The sequence below is a fragment of the Pelodiscus sinensis genome, chromosome 20 (genome assembly GCF_049634645.1).
Source record: "Pelodiscus sinensis isolate JC-2024 chromosome 20, ASM4963464v1, whole genome shotgun sequence".
NCBI classification, from domain to species: Eukaryota; Metazoa; Chordata; order Testudines; family Trionychidae; genus Pelodiscus; species Pelodiscus sinensis.
The window spans coordinates 20715012-20739640 of record NC_134730.1 but is presented as its reverse complement, the minus strand read 5'-3'; the positions used below and the strand labels follow the sequence as shown (position 1 = coordinate 20739640).

At 43.3% G+C, this 24629-nt stretch overlaps 2 protein-coding genes across 2 annotated transcripts; one reads left to right on the top strand and one right to left on the bottom strand.

The window, feature by feature from the left end:
- Positions 1 to 989: 989 nt before the first annotated feature.
- POLG2 (DNA polymerase gamma 2, accessory subunit) lies at positions 990 to 9927 on the top strand. The gene is made up of 8 exons (XM_025180549.2): positions 990 to 2007; positions 2524 to 2650; positions 2797 to 2902; positions 3297 to 3470; positions 4298 to 4438; positions 6556 to 6636; positions 8689 to 8789; positions 9730 to 9927. The coding sequence occupies exons 1-8, from the start codon at positions 1362 to 1364 to the stop codon at positions 9893 to 9895; spliced, it is 1542 nt and encodes a 513-aa protein (XP_025036334.2). The 5' UTR covers positions 990 to 1361; the 3' UTR covers positions 9896 to 9927.
- Positions 9374 to 24598, bottom strand: MILR1 (mast cell immunoglobulin like receptor 1). The gene is made up of 9 exons (XM_075903912.1): positions 24481 to 24598; positions 24346 to 24390; positions 20118 to 20405; positions 18875 to 19159; positions 17014 to 17127; positions 15100 to 15189; positions 12920 to 12988; positions 11884 to 11946; positions 9374 to 9799 (listed from the first exon to the last, which is right to left on the bottom strand). The coding sequence occupies exons 1-9, from the start codon at positions 24521 to 24523 to the stop codon at positions 9774 to 9776; spliced, it is 1023 nt and encodes a 340-aa protein (XP_075760027.1). The 5' UTR covers positions 24524 to 24598; the 3' UTR covers positions 9374 to 9773.
- Between the last annotated feature and the right edge of the window lie 31 nt (positions 24599 to 24629).

Below are 24629 nucleotides of genomic sequence, written 5' to 3'. Positions count from 1 at the left end.
GGAACCTGCATTATTACCCCCCACACCAGCCTCAGGGGAGGTCATAGAATCATAGAATAATAGGACTGGAAGGGACCTGGAGAGGTCATCAAGTCCAGTGCCCTGCCCTCAAGGCAGGACCAAGCTCCGTCTACACCATCCCTGACAGATGTCTATCTGACCTGTTTTTAAATATCTCCAGAGAGGGAGATTCCACCACCTCCCTTGGCAATTTATTCCAATATTTGACCACCCTGACAGGAATTTTTTTCCTAATGTCCAATCTAAACCTCCCCTGCTGCACTTTAAGCCCATTACTCCTTGTCCTGTCCTCAGTAACCAAGAGGAACACATTTTCTCCTTCCTCCTTGTGACACCCTTTTAGATATTTGAAAACCGCTATCATGTCCCCCCTTAATCTTCTTTTTTCCAAACTAAACAAGCCCAGTTCATGAAGCCTGGCTTCATAGGTCATGTTCTCTAGACCTTTAATCATTCTTGTCGCTCTTCTCTGTACCCTTTCCAATTTCTCCACATCTTTCTTGAAATGTGGCGCCCAGAACTGGACACAATACTCCAGCTGAGGCCTAACTAGTGCAGAGTAGAGCGGCAGAATGACTTCACGCGTTTTGCTTACAACACACCTGTTGATACAACCTAGAATCATATTTGCTTTTTTTGCAACAGCATCACACTGTTGACTCATATTCAACTTGTGGTCCACTATGACCCCTAGATCCCTTTCCGCCATGCTCCTTCCTAGACAGTCGCTTCCCATCTTGTATGTATGGAACTGATTGTTCCTTCCTAAGTGGAGCACTTTGCATTTCTCTTTCCATAAGCTCCTTGCTGGAGGCCTCCTTCTGGCGAGGCCGGAAGTGGGAGACTAAGAGCCTAGGGAAGAGGCGTCTCCCATCCCGTAACCAGGCAACTGAAGCGGCCGGCGCGCGCCGCCTTCCGGCCCGGCTTGGATTCGGCAGCGGGGAGGAAGACCAGGGAGGGGGCGGGGTCTCGAGGGGGAGGGCATCGGTTCCAGCGCTGCCCCAGGAACCAGCTCTGCGCGCCGCGGGGGGGAGGCGCGGCGGAAGCTGGCAAAGCCCTAGAGGGTCTCAGGAGAGCTGGGACTCCGCAGGAGGAGGGAGGTGGGGAGAAGGGCAGGGGAGCTAATGCGCAAGTGCCGGGCGCGTGGCCTTGCCCAGCACAGAGCGCGCGCGTCCCAGCTCGTTCTGCGCCTACGAGAGCGGCAGCACGCGCCTGTGCTTGCCGCAGTGCCTGTTCCCTATACAAGTGCGCATGCGCGTCCACAATCCTCCCGCACTGCCTAGTGTTGCGCGTCGGGAACTTGGGGGGGGGAGGTTCGCCGCCCAGGTCCCCTCGGTACCATGGTGCTGAGCGGTTGCTCCGGGGTCGGGCTTTGGGGCAGGGCTCGGATGGGGGTCCATGGTCTCAAACAGCCCCTGATGGGCGCCTCCAAAATCCAGCAGAGGCGCAAGTTGGGAGCCCCTGGGGGGCAGAGGGGCTCCCCCGGGGCGGCTGGGAGGGCCCCTGCGGTGCAAGTGGCGCCCCCCAGGTTTGCTCTGGGGCCCCTGGCTGCCCATTCGAGGCCTTGCGTGGGGGGCCCCCGCAGCAGCGTAGAGGGGCAGCACTGGGAGGGCAGCGAGGTGCTGTTGGATGTCTGCCAAAGGAGGCACTTTCTAAGAGGGGACCAGCAGCAGGCACTCACCTGGCACTCTTACCTGAGGGGCTGCCATCCCGGCTTTGGGCCTCTGGGGGTGGAGCTGAGGAAGAACTTGGCAGCTCAGTGGTGGGCCTCTGTGGTGGCTTCCAGGGAGCAAGTGTTTGCAGTGGATTCCCTACATCATGCTCCAGGAGCTGGCATGCTTCCAGCAGGGGAAGCTTTCAGGCTGATACAGGTTGGAGCCCTGCGTGACCTCTTCCAGAATACAGAATTAAACAAAGAGCAGATAGTTGCCTCTATGGAAAACGTGCTGGGGATGTCTGGGATGCTTCGAGAAGATCTTCTTCATGGTATGTTCTTAATCTCAACCCCAAATTAACATTATTAGGTTTAGAAATTGCAGGCATGGTCTCTCATCTGCTTTGTTTGGGAGCCAAAGGCAGGAGTGGCTACCTATTTGTATTTATCCCACCAGATAAGATTAATCTGTTAAAATGATTTACCAGTTGCATTTTCATGTTGCAATGTCTCAGTTTGTTACACTTTTGTGTTATCACTGCTAGTGTTGCCCTATGTTCTGTCAACACAGGAGTTGGGCCTGTGGAAACTAATTTTCTGCCAGTTATCTCAAACAGCAGTTCAAATGGCAGAGATGCAGAACACTATAATTTAATGTCTGGAAATTATCAGCTGTGCACATAGCTGGTCTATATAGCTTTGTGAGTTTACTGCTTTTTACCTTTGTCCTTTCTTGCTAAATGTCAGTGCTTTAACTGTTTTATAGATAAGTTCAAATTTATTTTTAATTATAATTAAAACTTTTAAAATGCTTCCTAGAACTGCAGAAATGATTTGTCTTGCAACAGGTGCTCTTGAGCAATATATTAATTGTCTAGAACTGGTAAACAAGAGGTTGCCATATGGACTGGCTCAGATTGGAGTATGTTTTCATCCTGTTCCGAACACTGAGCATCAAAATGACAACATCGCAAGGTACAGTAATGAAAACTGACAAATCTCTGTTTTATTTAAACAAACAGAAATGCAAACTCATTTTGGATAACTTTTTGAATGCTATCTCTTGCTTTTCCCTTATTATTTTTAAGGAGTTAACTTGCTGCCATTACTATTGTTTAAAGAATAGGCGAAAGGACAGTGTCTTCCCTTGTATGGTTTAGCTCCGCCAGAACTGCGGGACAGTGGCTTGATTACTGGTTACGCCAGCGACTCCAGTGGTGGAGAAAGGTATTTGATATTACATCATATTAGTTACTGCTCTACGCTAGAAAATGTTGGGATGCCTCTTACAGCATTTATGTTTTAAAGCAATTTTAGGGTTAATATAGAATGATATTGCCAGTTATCCACCACTGAACTGTAACCATTTATGTGATAGAGAAGTTGTATAGTAGTGCATAACAATACTGTCAAACTGTTTATAATGGGAATTGCAAAACTCCATTTTAATTTAGGTTTGAGTGATTTGGGGCATGTGTGCTGTAACTGATGTAGCATTTTGGAATTCTAAAAACTGTTCTTAAATGGCCAGTGGGGTTTGCACCTGTATTTTCAGAGCATTATTATTTTCAATTCAGTTAATGTGTACAATACACGGATATTTTAAACCTCTAATTTTCAGTTTGCAATAGGCCCATCCAACTTCAGCAGCAGTGACTTTCAAGATAAAGAGGGAAGAAAAGGAAATAATTTGTACTACAGCTTTCCTTGGGGAAAGGAACCAATAGAAACGTTGCAGAGTCTAGGAGATAATGAATTGTTACAAATGTATCCAGGGGATAAATCAAAATTACAAGTAAGTTTCCCCCTCCCCCCCCCCCCCGTTTTATCATTTAAAATGTTGCTCACTCATTATGAGATACAGATCTTGCTTTGGTTTGATTCAGTTGATTAATATGTACAAAAAAAAATTGTGGTTGGTAGCCCACAGTCATACCATCTTGGACTGTGATCTTGTTGGGTCATGAAAGCAGCTAGTTAGGTCATAACTGAACTGTTTTCTCACTTCCAGAGCTGATTCTTGAAGTTAGACTTGAGGTACTTTGACAGAACAGTGTGGGGAACTGTTTCAGGTTGTGGTAATCATTTGTTAAATAAAGTACACTATTGTGATTATTACATGATGCTCTGGGATCTGCACTAGTTGCCTTTCCATGTGTGGTTTAAGGCTTTGACGTTGATGTATCAAATCCTGAGAAACCTCCCCTTGCTGTTCTGCAATAGTTGAGATCAATAAAATGCTCACACTGGAGCCCTTGATGTAAACGAAGAGCCTTCTTGCAAGGTATTCTCTTTGAGTAGCTCCAAATTGCCTGGGTCTGAAATCCTTAACTTGGTGTAAGGCTTATTTTCTTGGATTGTTTTTGTTAAGATGTTGATTCAGAGGTAGTACTTAAGGAAGGTGGAGTGTTTCTCTCCTTTGCTACAGACTTCATTTAGATATTACCACATATTGTGATGTTGCTCCTGCTTGTTCTTTATATATTAATATATTAATGTTTTAAATGTACATTGTAGGAACCCACCTATGATTGGTGGCTTTTTGTGCTTATTCATTTTATATATACTCTCTTTTTTATTTTTTATTTTTTTATTTTTATTTTTGTGATGGTTCTCCTGCAGGGCCGAGATGGAAGAAAGAATATTATTCCTCATGTGCTCTCTGTGAATGGCAATCTGGACCAAGGAGTGCTAGCTTATCTTTGTGACTCTCTGCAGCTCACAGAGAGCTCTCTATCAAGAAAGAAAACTCTTCAGAGAAAGGTGATTTGATACTTCAGCCCCATATTTTTATGAAAATATGTTTTTGAATATGAATATACAAAGCAGGGCAAGTAGCAAAGCAGGGCAAGTAGTCTATCATTCAAGAGATTGTAATCCCCTGAATGTGTCTTCTGTTTGTGTGCTTGCATCATTCTTGTAAGTTAAGTTAGAAATACCAAGTGTATACCTCCTTATTAATCCAGGTCTTCTAGTGAAAGCCATTAATGGTATCTAAGGAACTTAATGCTTAATGGCCTGGTGCTCTAGACAATGATTTATAAATGCTTTTGTTTTTCCTGTAAGCCCAAACTGCTGTTGATCCTACAAAGACATGTGAACACGTCATCTGGTATTGAAATTCTTGAATTTGGTATTTTTCTGCGGTAGTGGGATTGAACAAAGGATTCCTACTCTTGGGCTACGTCTAGACTGGCATGATTTTCTGCAAATGCTTTTAACGGAAAAATTTTTCCGTTAAAAGCATTTGCAGAAAAGAGAATCTAGATTTGGCACAGATGCTTTTGTGCAAAAGCACTTTTTGTGGAAAAGCGTCCGTGCCAATCTAGATGCAGTTTTGTGCAAGAAAGCTCCGATCGCCATTTTCGCCATTGGGGCTTTTTTGCGCAAAACAGTTTTTAGCTGTCTATACTGGCCCTCTTGCGCAAATGTATTTGCGCAAGAGGTCTTTTTCCCCGAACGGGAGCAGCATAGTATTTGTGGAAGAACATTGACAATCTTACATTAGATCGTCAGTGTTCTTGTGCAAATTCAAGTGGCCAGTGTAGACAGCTGGCAAGTTTTTCCGCAAAAGCAGCCGCTTTTTCCAGGAAAAACTTGCCAGTCTAGACGCAGCCTTGATGAATTCTATTTAAGGGGGGGAAAACAAACAATGATTGGTCTTCAGCTGGTTTTTGAGACTTTCTCCCCGCCCTAGGAAGTTACACAAGAATACTGGGAAAGAGAGAGAACTGTAACAAGAAGGGTTGAGTAAAACTGCTTGGGCCCACATCAGAGAAAAAGATCATCTCTAACTTGTGAAGAATTGTTTCTGAAATAAGAATTAGGGCGAGAAATATGATTTGTAACAACATCTCTTAGTATATTAGGCTTAGCTGGAGTGTTTGTTATTTTTGCTTAGTAACTTACTTTGGTCCATCTACTTTCAGTTGCAATCACTTGTATCCAATTTTGTTATTTATGGTGGGTTTTTATTAACTGGGAGATCAACAGCTGTGCATATCTTTTTCATTGTTAAAAGGGGCCAATATCTTTGAGCTTGCCCTGTGTAAAACTGTTATACAGAATAAGATGGATTAACTTGGGGTTTTGGTCCTGTTTGGGGCTGTGCTCATGGGTGCTGACAAGTCTCTGTCTGAGCCCTCCCAGACCTAAGTCGTTGTCAGCATCTGTGTTATGCTGAGGGGCTGTTACCCAACTCTGGGTACATCTAAACTACATCCCTCTTTCAAAAGAGAGATGTAAATTAGACATACCAAAATTGCAAATGAAGCCGGGATTTGAATTTCCAGCGCTTCATTTGCATAATCGCGTCACAGCGTTTTTCAAAAAAAAGCAATTTCAAAAGTGAAACCGCAGTCTAGACACAGTTCTTTTGAAAAGAAAAGCCTTTTTCGAAAGATCTTGTCAAAAATTTTCGAAAGAGGGATGTAATCTAGACATAGAGCCTCTGTTACTTTGGGAGAGTCTGGAGCATCTAGTCCAGAAGGACAGGGTGTTGGGGTGAACCCTAGAGGGCAGGTAGAAGATGGGTTCTGTGGTATGATCAGCACATCAGGTTAGTCTCAAGGGAGCTCTATGATTTGACTTCTCGCAGGAGTGTGTGTCAGGTAGAAGAGACTGTGAAAATAGTTTTTCTAGGAAGCTACAACATCTTGAGTGTTACATCAAATGTGACTCACTTTATTCTAGTCTGGATTTCTGTTTTGAAAGAACATAAGACTGTACATATTGAATATATTTACTAAGCATTTATTTTTCATTCGTTCAAAAACATAAATTCAGTTGGATATTCCTGTATATCTCACTAATACCCTTTTAATTCTGTTCCATGTATTTAATGTAAATGTCCAGTAACATGTTTCTTGCTATACTGGTAGGTACTTAAGCTACACCCTTGTTTAACACCAATAAAAGTTGCTTTGGACATGGGAAGAGGCCCAACAATGGAGCTGAGGCAGGTGTGTTGCAGCTAAGTATTTAATTGTGGTAGTTGGAATTCCATCTAGTCTTGTGCTATAATTCTCATGTTGACGTTTTTTAATCTTCTATTCATGTGAGGAAAGCTCTGCTTAACATAAGAATGGCCATAGTGGGTCAGACCAAAGGTCCATCTAGCCTAGTTTCCTGTCTTCCAATACCAGACGCCCCAGAGGAAGGGAACACAACAGGTGTAATCCTCATGTGATCCCTCTTCTGTCACCCATTTCCAGACAAACTGAGGTTAGGGACACCATTCCTACCCATCTTGTCTAATAGCCATTGATGGACCTAATCTCCATGAATCTATCTACCGTATTTTCCGGCGTATAAGACGACTTTTTATGCTAAAAAACATCCCTCAAAAATCAGGTGTCGTCTTATACGCCGGGGCTTTTCTCGCCCCGGAGGACACAGACTGCGGGACCTCGCGGTCCCGCCGCCCGTGTACTCCGGGGCGAGAAAAGCTGCTCCGCGTCTCCCTGGTCTGCAGACCAGGAAGACGCGGAGCAAAGCCGCGGAGAGGCTCGGGCAGCGGGACAGCCCAGGCACAGCTGGGCTGCCCCGCTGCCCGAGCCCCTCCGCGGCTTTGCGAAGCCTCGGGGGAAGCTGGCAGCGGGGCAGCCCAGGCACGCCTGGGCTGCCCCGCTGCCGGCGTCCTCAGAGGCTTTGCTCCCGGTGTCCCTGGTCTGCTGGAGACAGTCCCCAGAAGACCAGGGGCACCGGGAGCAAAGCCGAAGCGGCGGCGGGGTGCCGCGCTTCTGAGGCTTTGCTCTGGCAAAGCCTCAGAGGCGCGGGACTCCGCCGCTGCTGCAGCTTTGCTCCCGGTGCCTCTGGTCTGCTGGGGACCGTCTCCAGCAGACCAGGGGCACCGGGAGCAAAGCCGCAGCCGTGGCAGGGTCCCACGCCTCTGAGGCTTTGCCAGAGCCGGAAAATACGGTAGCTCTTTTTTTAACCCTGTTAAAGTCCTAGCCTTCACCACATCTTCTGGCAAGGAGTTCCACAGGTTCACGGTGCACTGAGTGATGAAAAACTTCCTTTTGTTTGTTTTTAAACTTGCTGCCTATTAATTTCATTTGGTGATCCGTAGTTCTTATATTGTGAGAATAAGTAAATAACTTTTCCTTATTCACTTTTTCCACACCAGTCATGATTTTATAGACCTCTATCATATCCCCCCTTAGTCTCTTCTTCTTCTACGATGAGAAGACCCAGTCTTTTTAATCTCTCTTCATATGGAACCTGTTCCAAATCCCTAATAATTTTTGTTGCTCTCTTCTGAACCTTTTCCAATGCCAATATATCTTTTTGAAATGAGGCAACCACATCTGTGCATAGTATTCAAGGTGTGGGTATACTATGGTTTTATATAGAGGCAATAAGATTTATTCTCTTGCTTTTTAAATGATTCTTAACAGTCTATATGCTTTTTTGACTGCCGCTGCACACTCAGTGAATGTTTTCATCCTTCGTGTGCATGGAGGGTCTTCACTGCAGTGAAACAGCAATGTTCACACTGTGCAGGATTTAGGAATCCTTGCAAAAGTCCGTATTCCCTGCATGATAGGCGTTGTCATGTGAATTTGGGGGCATTGGCATATCTGTTGGCTCCACTGTGACTAATCCCACATATAATGGGGAACAGAAATGTCCAGCGTTTTAACGACTGCCCTTCCTCCAGCACTATTGATAGAATAGGGACATTAATTACATGCAGAGTAAACAAACTTTAAAAAACCCACCTAAATTTATTTAATCCTTCATAGTAGTCTTAAGACTAACAGTAGTAGGGAGGAAATCTGCAGATGAAAACTTGACTTTTCAAATTAGTGTATGAAATAAAAAGGTCTTTCCCACCTATATATTTAGGCATGCATATGTATAAAAATGAAGATTTCTTAGCAGTAGTGCTCTCTTATCCGAGTGTGTGTTGCTGTTAATATATAAACATTATAAATCAGCTTTAATATAAAATAGATACTACAGTTGACATAGCTCCTTCTCCCAATATTTTAAGCCTCTTTTTTTCCTAGGTATGCCAGGGGCTGTTTAACGAATTAATAGATAATGGAATTTCTGTGTGGCCTGGATATCTTGAAACCATGCAGATGCCTTTGGAGCAACTCTACTCAAAGTAAGAGAGAAATAAAATGTCAGGTAGAAATTTGACTTTCCTTAAAGGTAGCAAAAATCAACGTGATTTCATTATGAAATCATCAAGTACAGTAATCAAATAATTGAAGATATGTATTAAAACACAGATTGAGACTTTATCTCTAATGCGTATTCACTTCAAATAACGAGGGATTTCAGTACTCTTAATTTCCATACTTCAACTTTTTTTTTCTCTTTAGTTGCTAATAATAAACCATTTGGGAAATTCTGACTGAAAATTGTGGTTCCCTAAAGTAAATTACACATCCACTGAATCAGCTTGCATCCAGTTTTGTGTCAGGACTGATTTCTGCAGTTCATTCTTAAGCCATTTGATTTGAAACAATTGTTATATAGAATCCAGCCCTGCTGTCACTACCAGCTTTAGTAGTAATTGTTTGTTCAAGCAGTCCTGCTGTATAAGAATTGCTCATTCCAGCTAAGATGGCTGAAACTGGTCTATATTAGTCTACAAGACATAAATAGATTTAAGGAGTGAAAAGAATTTAGATTGTGCTTTTCTCTTAACATTAATTGAGGTTTTTCAACAAGCAATAACTCATACTGTTTTAACATAGCAAATTTAATAAGTCACATACATGTACATTGCTCTTTGAAGCATGGTTGTGTAAGCTAGTAAAGAGGAGAAAAATGTTATTTCTCCACTATGAAAAATGTCCCTGTTGTATTAAATTAAATTCTCCTTTTGTTGCAAAGGAATCTAATAACTTACCACAGTTAACTAGAGAAGGTTTAAGCAGCTGAAAGTAAGAAAACAGGCTTCTTCATATTGGACACAGAACAAAATAGAAAAACTTGAACATATATACAGTGCTCTGGGATATAACCCCAATTTAAGTCTGTTGCACACCAAGACACCAATACTGTTACAGCAATAATGAGTGTTCCTTCTTTGGCAGGTATGATGAGATGAGTGTCCTCTTCACAGTCTTGATCAGTGATGCTACTCTGGAGAATGGCGTGGTTCAGCTAAGAAGCAGAGACACCACCATGAAAGAAATGATGCACATCTCTCGACTGAAGGACTTTGTTAAAAAGTACATTACAGCAGCTAAAAATGTATAAATGAAAACGTCTCTAATAAAAGGAATTTTGTATCTTTGTGTTTGCATTGATTTCCAAACAAAATCAGTGGCCCAGATGGAGTACATGTCAGGAATTCTGATGAGTCACAATACCGTACTGTTTGCTAGAGATCGGTTGTTCTTATTTAGATGAGTGGGGAAATACTCATGACGTCCTTCAAAACCAGTATTGATAAAGCTTTGTAATGCGCCCATTTGCTATTAAATCCAAATCCTCCTATGAAAATCTTTCAACTTACACTGAAGAAAGAGACAAAACCAGATCTATCCTCCATAAGCAGGGGAGGCAAATCATTAATCATGTTTGGCTGCCAAGTCTGCCAGTTTGAGATAAGGGTAAGCTTTGCTGGCTGTGGAAGTTTTCTAATTGGTAGTCTCTTCAAATGAACGTTATTAGCCCTCATCTGCCTCTGATGGATAGATCTGGTTTTGCTTCTTTTTGCAGTGCAGGCTCAAAGGCATGTTCTAGAGAATTTGGTCTCCTGTAAGAAAGGATATTTTTAGTAAATTGAGTAAGTTTTCGGTGGTTGACAGTCTAGATAATACTGAGATATAGTGACACATGTAGGAAGATAAACAGGGGAGTCAATACATAAGATTTTAAAAAAATTAAATGTGGAAAAGATCACTTGAAAAGTAAGAGTGTTGGAATGCATTGTTTTTAGAGAACGGAAGCATGTGTTAGGTGAATGTTTCTCCATATTGTTTTTGTTCTCCAGTTAAGTCTTCTGACCACTATGATTTCTTGTTTGAATATAATAAAGAATCATAGAACTGGAAGGGACTTGTAGAGGTTGAGTCCAGTCCCCTGTTCTCATGGCAGAACCAGGCACCATCTAGATCATCTCTGACACGTGTTTCTCTCTAACCTGGTGTTTATAAATATCTTAAAAATATCCAGTGATGAAGATTCCACAATCTCCCTAGGCAATTTATTCCAGTGCTTAATCGTGCTGACAGTTAGGAAGTCTTTCCTAATGTCCAGCCTAAACTTCCTTTGTTGCAATACATTATTCGTTGTTTCTTCAGCTTTTCAAGGGTTTGAAAGCTGCAGACCAATTTGAAGGACTAAGTTGTAAACATTATTTCAAGTAATGTATTAACATAGGGGGAAAATTGCTATAATGTGAGTGGGGAGCATTAGAGAGTGGGTAATTTACTAATTTTGTAACGGACCCAGGCAGGGGAAAAGTTAACTTTTGCAGTGTCTTGTCAAGCTCCACTCCCAGAAATGGAAAACACTGGGAGAGTACCAGCAGGAGTCCTACTCAAGTAAAAAAAATTGGTACCTGGGAGTCGTGGGAAGCTGCTCCTTGGCAGGCGGTGGTGGTTTGCCTTGATAACAATGGATCTTTTAGGGAGAGAGCCTGCCAAACAAACTGCTACTGGGACAGACCTTTAATGTAAGTACAGGCTGAAAAAGGCCTTTTTATTCTCTACTTGTTTAAAATCCTGTTGTTTCCTAAAATTCCTGATGGAGCAAAGCTCTCTGTATGAGCACCTTACAATTGGATCATGTTAGCTAATTGCTGGCTTACTCCTTCACCCTTATGTCAAAGGAGTAATGCCAATGGAAATTCAAGTTGTACCACCATGTTGTTGGTACCTTTTAAAAAAACATCTAGCCACATTGGCTATAATGGCATTACTTGTGGAATAAGATACTGGGCATTAGTGAAGAAATCTGGGCATCAATGAACTTTTTCTAATATGTTTTGTGTTTCCATCTTGATCAAATTGTAGTTTCAAAGTCAGAGGGAGTCATTCTTTAAGATTGGCAAGGGAGGAGAGTAACATCATTATCTGATTACAGAATAATTAGGCCAGGAAACCAGCATCTAACTGTTTTCCTGTGAGCTTTCTATACTAGCATGGTGATGCTAGCAAAATTCACTGGGGTAGAGGTTCTCTTTTTAAGAATATTTTATATAAATCTTCCTCATGTAAATTACCATAAAGGAAACTTACCTTGCATTTCATCTCTCCTGATGATTTCAGAGTAGACAATAGTAGTATCTGCCCTTATGTTCACTGTAAGTCAGAAAAGGCATGATCAATAACTATTTAAAAAAGTCCACAGTAATCAATCTACATTGAAACATGCCTCTTGCAACTCAAAAAAGAACAATGCAAATAGGACAGTTGAGAGAGAAGCTGTTATATTTGGGATCCAAGATACTTATTGGTAGTTACTCTCAGATCAAGGATTCTAACTGGAGTTATAAGTTTGCCTATTTAGCAGGCAGTCTTAACTATTTTATCCCACAGACACCTAATAAAGTGGGGAGGTTTTTTGTGGACCACTTCATCCCCTCCCTACCACTGATTTTCATACTCAAATATTTAATCTTAACCATTTCCTGACTTTTTTCCTAGGGTTTTTTTAATTAGCTACACTATTTGTTTAAAAAAAACAACAAAAAACAAACAAAAAAACCCTTTAAGTTATCTGTATATACTATAAGCCTTAATTTTGGCTTAATGAAGATTGTAGTGTGGGAATTGATTGGAATTCACAAATTCTACAAGGTGTGATAGTATTATTCTTATTTTAGAAAGGAGAAACTGACTCAGTACTTTGACTCAATGTCAGCAGCAGTATTAATGCATGGGAATTCCTGTTGGCCAGTCCTGTGCTCAAACTTTTCCATATACAACCAATGTTGTACCTCCAATCCATTAGTCTAGATGTTGGTAGGTTACGCTTGTAGATGAATTGCGGTTGTATTTTGGTGCTTGTTTGCAACCATAATTCATTTCAATCTTTTCATCTTCAAATGCCCTTTGAATGCTAACCACAGGTTCTATTCCAAGTGAACATTGATTACGATGTGAATGCGCAGCAAACTCCAAAATGCATGGGATAGTTTTGTCATTAATCCACAGAAGTGTTTGGGATGCACACATTTGTGCTTAAATCAGTTTTTATTCCATTTCCAGAACACTAGTGGTATAAATTTGCAAATGGTGGATGTTGCAAATAGGAAAAGCTCCATGTTGCTACCTTTCCTGTTGTCTTCCTTTCCAGTAATCAATACATTAGCATACTCCATTTCTTCAGATTTAGCATACTCTGGATGGAAACAAGTGATAAAGAGTTCAGGTTCAGTTGCAGGAGATGACCGCATGGTGAATTTAAGCTTTTGAAAGGGCACTGAGACTCAGCCTGCAATATAAGAGATACCCCCGCCCCCCTTGTGCCTCTCACAGAAGTCTGCTTTTGTGTTCCCTTTACTTACTCTTGGACAGAGCAAGTTGAGCACTCATCTCTCCCTCAAGTGAAAATTTTCAGAGTGCAGAGCTAATGGAGCAAAACAGCCAACATGCCTCCCTATTCCTCCTCTGACAGGTCAGGGTAGAGAGAGGGAAGATACCCATTTTCCTATCTTTATTCCAGTTGCTTGAAACAAGAGTGGTGAAGATAGTGAGAGGGGAGGCATCTTCCCTTACTCCCAGCCTCTAATGTGGTGGGGGAAATTTTAAGGAGAGAACTGACACATTCTAGATAATCCTAGTGTGGTACCCGTCCTGCAACGTTTTCATTATGGTGGAACATTAGTCCACAGGGACAACACAATGTTATCAGATATATAGTAGCTCAATATCTGTGACTCTGTAACACTGAAATGCTGGCTGTTGCCTCTGGGTGGCGCTGTTGCCTCAGTCATATCCTTCGCCTCCCGCCGTGGCACTCAGCTGACTTCTGCGCCGCTCAGCCGGGTCGCCACACGGGAGCAAGAGGCGCAAGCAGCCATTTGGGCTCCATACTCCCTATGCAGCACGGGGAGCGAGGTGCCCAAACAGCTGCTTGTTCCCTCATGGGGAGCACAAAGTCTAAATGGCCGTTTGCGCTGCTTGTTCCCATTTGGGCTCCGTGGTCCCCCGGATGAGAGGCAGGAGGGGGAGGAGAGCTGAGAGAGAGAGGGAGAGGTAGTAGGAGGAGGAGAGAGAGAGATGGATGTGGAGGAGAGACCTCAAAATCCCATCTTATGACAGGCTATTGGCTAGTAATTAAGGTTATAATTTGTGTTACGGGTATTTTTAGTAAGTTGCAGGCAAGCAGCAGGGTTGACTGTCAACAGATGGGGCAGAGCCTTGGGCTGAAGGGGTGGAGCTGAGGGCAGTAGTGCTTCCCAGAGCATGGTGCTGGGCCCTCCCCCTAGCCCTCGAAGCCATATGGAGCGGTGTTGCTGTGGTGTTTCAAAGGGGCCTGGAGCTCCAGGCTTCTTTGAAACACCAGGCTCCCTGTGCAATTGACCCCTTTGCTCTCCTTGCTGGCGGGGTCTGTGAATAGGTCATGGGCTATAAACGTTTATAGAAGTCTGGCTGGCTGCAAATCTCCCCTCCCGCTGGTATTTAATCTGAGTCCCACCACTGGGCACTGACCAACAGCTCCAACCCTGCCACTGCTCCTGTGGAAGGCCCTGCCTGCCACTGGTCCAGACTCAATGTTATGGAAAGGGCTGACAGCTGCTCTAGCCCTGAAGTCACACAGGCCCGTTAAAGTTAGGGAATCCCCACAGTGCTTGTGGCAAAACCTTATCCTTCATTATAACACAAGATGGAGACACTGTCAGCTGCTGCCCAGTTATTTTGTGGCTCCGTTTTGGTGGAAAGTGGCTCTAAATCTCTTCAGGTTGGAGCAATGCTAAGAGTGAAGAACTGAAGTGTACACTGAAGAATTCAAAGTGAAATGCAGAAGCTGTACAATTGTGTTTTCACTTTTGCTCGCAACCCAGAAATCTTTTTATCTTAGCAAGAAGTTAATGTGTAAAACTAAGCTCTTTCATTTACTAGTATTTCATTTTCTCTCTGCTTTGTGGTTTTCACTCTCGTAACAATTCCACAACTCCCACACATTAACTTTCCTTCTAATTCTTCCCTGACTGGACCTGAGAAATGGTTCACACAAGATTCTAAGGATCTCATTCTGTGGGCTACAATTTAGCCATTGGGCCGCGTAAGATTTTCGCATAGGGCCTGATCCCAAGAGTCACCGAGCAATGTCTGCTTAAGGTCAATGGGAGTTCTGTTGGCTCAATAACTTGCCAGTAGTGATTGTCCATTTCCCATCTTTCCCATTTGAGCCCCAAATGCATCTTCCATGAAATTTATCTAGGACTAATTAATTGTAATTCCTGCATGTGAGTTTCATGATTAAAGAAAGAGCCATTTGTAATTTACCAATCTCAGTATATGTCACATAGTTTTCAGACCCTGTTGCCTTTTCTGTTGAAACAAAACTTCTTGAGGAGCCTGCTGACTTCAGTTTTCCTGCAAGATGCAAAGGTAACAAAATTATTCAAGTGATTACATATCAACGGTTTAAAAAATGTATGTCCTATGATTTTTGGGGGGTGGTGTTAGATATTTTAAATACAGTATTGCAATTGTCTGATGAATATACTTCCTTGGCAAGGAGTGCTATTCATGCATGACTGTATCTTTACATGCATGTGTGGGAAAAGAAAATAGTTGCTCCCAAAGACAGCAGGGATTGGAGCTATATCTTAGGGTTCTTGAAAGAACTTTAATTTTAGGCCACATCTATAATTATTGGCTGGAGAGCAATCTTCTGGAGTTCAATTTAGCGGGTCTAGTTAAGACCTGCTAAATAGACAGTTTAGGGTGCCTTTGGTCAGTGCCAGTACTCCTCCTCACAGTCAAAAGGAGCAAGGGAAGCAGGCAGGAGAAAACGTTCCTGTCAATTAACCCCTGTGAAGATAGCACCAAGCTCAGCTTAAGGTATGCTGACTCCAGCTACGTTATTTACGGAGTTGGAATTGCATACCTTAAGCTGACCTTCTGGGTCTAGTGTAGACCTGGTCTAGATACCCAGGCCCTGATTCTGCAAACAGTTGTGCACACACCTAACTTATGGCATGGGAGCAGTCCCCTTGATCTTGGCAAAAAATACTTATATGAAAATAAGCATAATTGTAACTTTTTGCCTTTGGGAATCTAAAATGTATCCAGAAAATGTGTCATTTTGATAGGAAGAGACATATTTGGCTTTAAAGATAGATTTGGAGTCAGTTAAAAGATGGAGAGTAGTGCCTCTTGGGTCTTATTACCTTACATTAATAGCTACCCTTTATTTATATCTGTATTGAAACGTGGCCTCTTCTAGCATGTAGTAGAGGAAGAAGGTGTCTACTAGAGTGAGGAGAGACCTTTTTACCCAAGGGCAAAATTCACTTAAAAGTACCACCAGATCTGTATCTACTCAGAGGAGGTTGGATATTGTTTTTCTAAGGGCTCCAATATAACAACTGTCTCAGAAGATATTAAAGACCTGACAACATGTGTCTTACAACAAAGAGATTTTGAAACCAGATTAGAGGGAGACCTCAAAACTCTTATTTATGCTAAAATTTGACATTTTAAAAGGTTGCGAATGGGCCTTAATCGAGATAATGATCTTACATATTACAAAGTCAGCCTCCCCACCTTTTGATATTTGTAGTGACCCCAGATTAGCCACTTAATTGACTCTTACAGTAAGCAATTTCCTCCTTCCTTGTCACTTCTTCCCACCCCCACACACCTTCTGTTCTATGTAGCTGATTTGCCAGTTTGTAATTCTTTTACCTTCTTTCATTGTATCCCTCTGTTATAAAATGGTCATGCCTATTCACTTTCAGAATATGATCTCAAGAAGTGGGTCTGCCCCACGAAAGCTCATCACCTAATAAACTATCTTGATAGTCTTTAAAGTGCTACATGACTGCTTTTTTCATTTTACCAAGATCAGACTAACATGGCTACTGCTCTATGACTACCTCAGAAAGGTGAAATAAGTTAACCTTAACTGGATTTAATTAATCTGTCCCTCGGACTCTTGATGTTACCAACCTGAAGCTTATATTATTGGGCCATCCCTTCCTATTTAATGGGAACTGGCCAGGAAATACCAACTGGACCAGGCCCCATTGTCAGTACTGACACCAGCTGCTAAGAAACAGGGAATCCTTAGTGTGTGATGTGCACAAAGGAAGCTAACCCTTCCATTCCCACGGACATAGCATGTAATAAGGAGCCAAAGCCAGCACTATTTTACAAGAAAAATGAAAATATGGAGAAGCCAAAAGAACTCACTTGCTTTACACCAAGGCAGGATCCAAAATGGAATCAGTAGGGCAATCGCTATCACCACCAGCAGAAACAGCAGCCCAAGAAAAATGCAGAGGAGATAGGAAGGGTCATTCTCTTCTGTCAACAGGAGAAAGGGTGTTTGTAGGGACCAAGAGCAGGTGCAGCAAAATGTTCCAAGTGTTTCTTTCCATTAAAATTAAAGCCCGGCCTTTTCTATCACAGTTTGGAGAAGTAGCAAAGCAGCAAAGCAGTGCTTAATACTGACTGTGGCAGGGCGCCCTAACCTGAGCCTAGAGAAAGAAGTAAAGAGCTGGCTCCAAACTGAGAACCCTACAGATGTAGACAAAGGAGTACCTGGCCACAATCCTGCCCTATCACAGGAGGTAGGGTCTTGGCTAAGATGTCCTGCATGTGTACAGGATGAACTTAGAGGTAGAGGAGTGCCTGGGAAGACTATAAAAAACAAGTCTTGGAAGGATTAGATTTTTATCTGTCAAGGTTGGTAAACATGAGTTTCATCAAACACAAAATGTTGAAAGTTAATTTGAGGGTATTTGCTTTGCATATTTTTGGTGTGTGATGTTGGTGATTTGTGCTTTAACAGGTACAAAGTTTTGGATTTTTATCTCAAATATCTATTGCAATTAAATAATTATTGTCTAACCATGCTGCTGTCTAACCCCTCCATAATTTCCCACAATTGAAAATTTAGTAAAACTAAAAATCATTAAAATAAAAATGTATATTATTTGTTGAAATTATACATATCTATCTATATTTTAGAGACTTTGTGCGTATCTCTCTGTCCATGAATCTGTCTTTCTATGAGTCCATTTGTTCAAGAACTCTTAATGTATAAGAGTTAGGGCCACCAAATCTGGTATGCAGCTTCCTCTTACCCTAACTTAAAGTAAGGTCATGGTTCAGTGTGCCAGGAAAACAAGAAGTGCATGGAATGGGCTTGTTCTCCAGCACGTGGGAGGGGGTTGATCAGAGGGACAGTTATGCTCCACAATGACCACTGGAGGCAGCGAGTGCGAGGAACAGTTATGCTGCGGAGTGGCCACAAGGAAGTGGCCACGTCAGGAAAAGAGTGGCCAGATGGGGACGGGGCTCTCCACGTTGCCGAACACCAGCCAAGGGTAAGTGGCCCCTTTGCCCTAAACCCCCCCCCCCCCCCCAGCCCTTAGCTGTAGCCCTAGTCCCAGCCCTTCACCCTGGCCCTAGGAGGAGATAGCATAGCCCCAGCTCCCCTAGAAGGAGTTGCTGGCTGGGACTGGACAATATAACCCCTGCCCCTCCCCCGGAAGAGCTACCAGCTGAGCAGTGTGGTCCTGGGAAACCCAGGGAGCTGATGCCTGCAGCAGCAAGGGTCATGTTGCTCTGATGACAACTCAGGTGAGTCCTTCAGCCCCCCCAGATCTCTCAGCCCTGATTCCTGAACCCCTGACCTTCTGCCTTAAGCGTCCACAAGGACCCGGCCAATGCCAGGTAAATTCTCTCGTGTGTGTATATATACAAATTTAATTCTACCAAGCCATTTAAAAGTAATTCCTTGCTCATGCCTCTGTTCTTAGTGTGTTCCTTTATAGGCTAATCCAAGCTCTGTCTGTTTAAATGAAAAGCCCTGGCTTTGTTTCTTTTGTTCACCTCCACACACCTCTCACCTCAAAAGTAAAATCTTGGAACAAAACATTAGGAATAGCAAGTCGGATTGTGAATGTGCAGCGTTCTAACCTGCTGGGCCTCAGGATGCCATGTGGATCCAGCAGCCAGGCACTCAAAGTTCCATCAATGGGCTGGACCTACTACCCCCGTTTACATAGATAGGCACAGCTCTATTAGTAACAGCAGAAGCACATACCTGCCAGCGTAAAGTTGAGACTGCTGCTATATTTTATATGATTAGAGATTTTATTTTTAGCTTTGCATTTATAGTTGCCCAAGTCACTGGGAGAATTGATCGTTATATTTAACACAGCTTTTGCCTTTTCTGACACAGGTATTCTGCGTGATATACTCCTATTTCCTTGAAAAAACATGTAATCAATGGGAAAAGAACCATTTTCTGAGTGACAAAACAGGGTCACGTTCTGGCCCATCTTCACATAGGAAGTAGTCGCGCTCAACACTGGTTTGGATACAGGATCTGAAAAGAAACCAGTGGAATGCAAAAGTAAGTGCAAAGCAAACATGAGATTTAAAACGGAGACGTGTAGACAGGATCAGCTCCTCAGCTGCCCCATATCAATGTAGCTCCGTTGATTCCAATAGAAGAACCCCAGTTCAAACCAGCTGTGGGTCTGGTAGTCCAAGTTCTAGACAGAGGCATTCTATGCTATAGAACGCTGTCCTCTATTGGAAAGCATTATGGGATTGCTGGCCGCTGCTGCTACAAGATGAATGGAATGAAAAGTATAAGGCTCTGTCCCTTTGAAAGAAATGGCATTCTGTTTTTGATCTTTCTGCTCAAATGTTACTGTATGACAGCTTGGTGAATTGATAGTTATGTTTAACACAGCTTTTGCCTTCTCTGGCACAGGAACAACCTTTCCATGGACCACCAGCTGCTAATGGAAACTTGCCATTAAATATATAATTACACCCGAGCCATTTTGATAGTGCTGCTGCTAGGGGAAAAGGTTTAATTTGACCAGTAAGAATGGAAATGTTAATCAAAATTATTACACAGATCAAGTACTTTAACTTTCTGTTTTAAAGTTAAAGGCAGGAGGGGGAAGGTGACCTGGGAGCACAATCCTAAAATTGTCCTGGATTGTATTCTGCAAGCTATTTTGCGCAGATGTGGTAAAACAATAGGGTCAGATCTAGATGGTCTGACCCCCATCTGATGACAGTCCCAGCTGCCAGAGTCCTCTCTGGACTTGGAGCTTACATGTTTAACACATAGCATTTTAAAACTGTTCTGAACGGGTTTGAGGAGGTTTATTCCACAATGCTTGTTCCCTTTCCTCATGGTGCCAAGTGAGAGAGAGATAGGAGGTAGTGCCTCCAGCTCCTGGCAGGATCAGGCCAGCTGGGATGGATTATTAGGAACATTCATTTCCTGATGTTGAAAAATGCCACCGATACACACAAGTACCTACCTAGGAAAGTAAAGGTGAGACCCGTGCTGTATTTTGAGCTGTTGACATTTCTGTTTTCAGCTTTGCATTTATATTCCCCCAAGTCGCTGGCAGAATTGATAGTGAGGTTATGCAGAGCTGGGTTCCTATCCTTCATGGTTATAATAGACAACAGACTCTGATTTCTAAAAAACGTATAGTTGATTGGAAGAGCGCCATTGGTGCACAGACAGGACAGTGTCACGTTCTGGCCAATTTCTATCTCTAAGCTTGGTTGGAGAGACTTGAGCTCAGGGTTAGACAGCGGTGCTGGGGAAAGGAAACATTTCTGAGTAAAACAACAATCCACAAATAGCTTCACAAAACCCCAGAGAACTAAGTGGAGGCATGAGTGAGCCCAGGGCATGAGAGCTGGGGCACCTGACAGTCCATCCCTGGCCATTAGACTCAAGTTTCAGTGTACAAATATCTTCTTGCAACCTGCTCCAAAAACCTTTGCTATTTCAGCTGTGGAGAACGCTCCTTGGCTGAGGGGAGACAGATCTGTAATGTGTTCATAACTAGGCTGGGAGTGAGCAGAGTAGGCTGAGGCTGAGTTGCACCATTTCCTGCCACCACTTGTGAGCATGGGGGCGGGCTGATCCCTGCTGCCAGAGCCATGCCCCCCCCTCCCTTTAAATCCCCTGGCCATGTCACTTGGAGGAAGAGGTGGGCTGGGGGCAGGAAGGAGTAGAGCAGGGGCGTGGCCTTGAGGAAGAAATGAAATGAGAGTAAGCAAGGGGATGGGAGGGGGAGCAGGAAGAAGTGAGGCAGAGCCTGGGACTGATGGGGAGGAAGGCTGTCCCAAGCCCTGCACCCCCTTACGTTGATGAGGACAGTATCTGAGGCAATAACATTCCAGATCTTTCAAACATCAAAAAAAGAAACTATGAGCCATGGGAGAGTTTTCTTTGGCGTTAGACAATAATGAAATAATGACTGGGGCAGCATTTTTATAATTACAGGTGAAAAAAATGTCAACTCTTTAAACCAGGTTTTGAAAAGAGCTCAGTTCCCCCAAATTCCCTTTGACTTGAAGAATTAAAGTTGTTTCTGGATGGTCCAAATAGGGGAGGCAGACCCCACAGAGAATGGGGAGATGATATAATAGATTGGTGCGGAGCTAGTCAACAGAAACTAAGCCACTCCACACTAGACAGGGAAAGATGGAAGGAAATAGTGAGGGAGGCATCAGACACCAACGTGCTTTGAGCCCATGGTTGGTGGTGGTGGTGATGATGATCAGAACTGTTGGTAAGCAGACATAAAGTTGAGACTTCCAAATTGAACTATGTATTCTTACATATCCCCATCTGTAAAATGGACACCCAGTGAAACACTAAGAACTACGCTGTGACCTCTTTACAGAACACTCATGGTTTTCCCGGAGTTTGGTTTGACTTTCAAGGACTACACTAGTGGAGAAAGTTGCTCAACTCTTCGGCAGTTGCTCACCAGATACCTCACTCTAATTAGGGATCACTTAATGGACAGGGCTGTTGTGAAGCTTATGTTCCACACCTGAAAGGGCTCTCTGAACAAGGCCCTCAATGGAATTTCATACACAGATCAAATCCTTAGTGCATGTTTGTCAAGTGGATTGAGATCCTTCGTGAGTGTTACCGTGGTGTAAGAGCCTGCTCCTACTCTTGCTTCCCATGAAGTCTCTTAGGCCATGTCTACACTACGTGGAAGATGCTGCCACCACAGTCGATCTTCTGGGATTCAATTTAGCAGGTCTAGTGGAGACCCATTAATTCCAACTCAGAGGGTGCCCCCGTCAGCACCGGTACTCCTGCTCTTCATGAGGAGTAAGGGAAGCCAACAGAAGCATTTGCTCCCATTGACCTCCCTCTGTGTGGAGGGTGATTTTAAGAGATGTTGACTGCAGCTACATAATTAGCCTAGCTGGAGTTGGTTATCTTAAGCTGACCTTCCGCTTTAGCGTAGACCAGGCCTTAGAGTTTTTAATGCAAGGAAGATTCGCTCCCAGGAGCACAAACTATTTCTCTCTCTCTCTCTCTCTCAGGAAATTCTGTACCTGTCTTCCCAGGTACAGGGTAGAAATTCAGATGAAGTAAAAACTGCAGCATGCATAAAACATGCATTTTATACCCATTACCTAATCCTTACACAACACACCTTTTGAGTAGCTTCTCAGTGTGACAAGAGGCTCAGGGTATCTAGAGATGAAAAAGACCTGCTATATCCATCCCCTTCGCAGTGTGGATTTGCTCCCTAATTTGGAATTACTGGTCTGGACTGTTCTAAACAATGGGGCTTCTTCCTGTCCCCTCCACAGCGTAATAATCTTCAAACACACACACCTGCCACCCCCAGGAAATCTTTTTCCAAAATTCTGATTTTGTGTCAGGAGAAGAAGAGAAAAGTCTCCTGTCCTTCAATGTGGCTTTGTCTACGTGGCAGGGTTTTTGCACAAGAAGCTTTTTGCGGAAGAGATCTTCCCCAAAAAATGATTGCGCAAAAGTACATCCACACTTCAAAAGTGCATCGCAAAAGCGATGTGCTTTTGTGCAAAGGAGCATCCACACTGCATGGATGGTCTTGTGCAAGAAAGCTCTGATTGCCATGAACAGAATGGCCATCAGAGTACCTGTGCTTTTTCTGATAGGCTCTTTTTATGCAAGAAACCCCTATGGTGTGACCACACATGCCTTTTTGCGCAAGAGCTGTAGCGCAAAAAGGAATTATTCCTTGTGGGGAGAGGAATAATTCTACCTACAAAAGTCCTCTGTCCTGTCTATTTACTGGATTTTTTTTGCACAAAAACGTGCTTGAGATGTGGATGCTCTGCCATTTTTTGCGCAAAAATGGCCGTTTTTGCACAAAAACCTTGTAGTGTAAACCTAGCTTGTGTCTTAACCTTTGGGGAGCCATGTAGAAGTGGGGGGCAGAATAACTACTGATGGTTTGCAGAGAGGAGGCAAAGTTTGTCCCTGCATGGAACACTTCCCAGAAGGGAATCCTTCTACAGCAAGGGCAGGGCACCTTTTTTGGGTTGGGAGCCACTGTCCCACAGAAAAATCAGTCAGGGGCTGTACCCAAGTGAGAGGCCAAAAAACCCCTCTCACTGATGTGGCCCCAAACTGAGAAGGAGAAAGACACCCCCACATCCCCCTCGCACACCAGAGCCTGCGGGAGGCCCGGCCTAGTATATTTTGTGTGCCCCAGCCCCACGGTAGGGAGGTGGGGGGACTGGCGCGCCAGCATGGGCTCATGCTGAGCCTGGGGGGCTGGATCCAGGCAAGTTGGGGGTCATATACAGCCCCCAGGCCTTATATTCCCTATTTCTGTTCTAAAGCAATTCACCCAAAGTTCATGCCCGTGATGTGGACATTTCTGTGCAAGAAAGAAGCCTCAGACAATACTTAGCTGCTCATTTCCTAGGAAAGACTGAATCACCTGGTTTCATATCCGTCATCAGTACATGGCTGCAAACTGTCATAGTAAAACCCACAGCTGTATGCAGCAGTTAAGATATAAAAAGTCTAAGCCAACAAATTTCTACTGGTCCACTATAACAAAGAAAGCAGTGTATCGAAAGCTGTTGGGGGGAAAGAGTATAACCCATTATTTGATTAGTTGCAAAATAGTATGGGAAGATGTACTGTACATGGACTGTATTGTAAAGATAGATATGTACAAAGAAGCAGAGTTAAGGTTGTGGGAGCAGCTTTAACTTTAGCCTACCCTGACTTGGGCATTCTAAAGTGTGAGACAACTTTCTGGTAATGTCAGGGTTTTTTTTTTTATGGATTTACCATAAATGTAACTGTCGGGAGGAAAATGTGTGAACTCCTTCTATAGAATAATGCTGATCTCCAGCATATGTGTAGTATGAATTACAGTATTTCTAGTATTTTAAATCCTCTTTCCTTTTTAGAGCCAGCTACAGAGTGTAAAATGAGGTACAGGGATCAGTGTTCAACCGTTCTAGTGGGATTTTAAACAATGTAAGCAGCCCCGGGGAACATCTGCCAGCCTCCCCCACTGACTGCCCTGACTCCTGCACCTCCACCCTCTGCCCTGAGCCCCCAGCCCCTTCCCCCTACGCACTCTGCCCTGAGCCCCTCCTTGATCCCCTACTCAGACTCCAGAACCTACTTACCTCCCCAGCCCCTTGACCTGAAGGACCCGAGCAAAGCTGAATAAATCGAGTAACATCATAAATCTGCAAACAAAAACTTACCACAGTCTTTCCCATTGGATGTTTGATTCTCTTGAGTGGATTGAGCTAAAAGAGAGAAGAAGAACTTGAGCAAAATAGGTTAACGGTCCCTCTTTGGAATAAAATACAGTTAATAATAGCAAATCCATGGCTTACATAAGGATGGGAGAAAGAATAGAATGATCATAAGTTTAAGCATTTTCTTACAACAATAAGGAGGAACTAGTAGTTCTGCTGGTAAAAGGCTCTTTGAAGGGAATGTGACAAGCGATTTGAGGAAGTTCAAATGACGGATGTTAGATGTT

What these genes read in the sequence shown, in the direction of transcription:
- POLG2 (XM_025180549.2), top strand. Translation starts at nt 1,362, where the DNA reads ATGGTGCTGAGCGGTTGCTCCGGGGTCGGGCTTTGGGGCAGGGCTCGG. An exon ending in CAAAATGACAACATCGCAAG is followed by an intron (nt 2,651 to 2,796) that starts GTACAGTAATGA and finishes TATTGTTTAAAG; the next exon opens with AATAGGCGAAAGGACAGTGT. An exon ending in CAACAATGGAGCTGAGGCAG is followed by an intron (nt 6,637 to 8,688) that starts GTGTGTTGCAGC and finishes TTTTTTTCCTAG; the next exon opens with GTATGCCAGGGGCTGTTTAA.
- MILR1 (XM_075903912.1), bottom strand. Translation starts at nt 24,523, where the DNA reads ATGCTTAAACTTATGATCATTCTATTCTTTCTCCCATCCTTAT. An exon ending in ATTCTTTCTCCCATCCTTAT is followed by an intron (nt 24,391 to 24,480) that starts GTAAGCCATGGA and finishes TCTCTCTTTTAG; the next exon opens with CTCAATCCACTCAAGAGAAT. An exon ending in TCTCAACTTTACGCTGGCAG is followed by an intron (nt 17,128 to 18,874) that starts GTATGTGCTTCT and finishes TCCTGTTGACAG; the next exon opens with AAGAGAATGACCCTTCCTAT.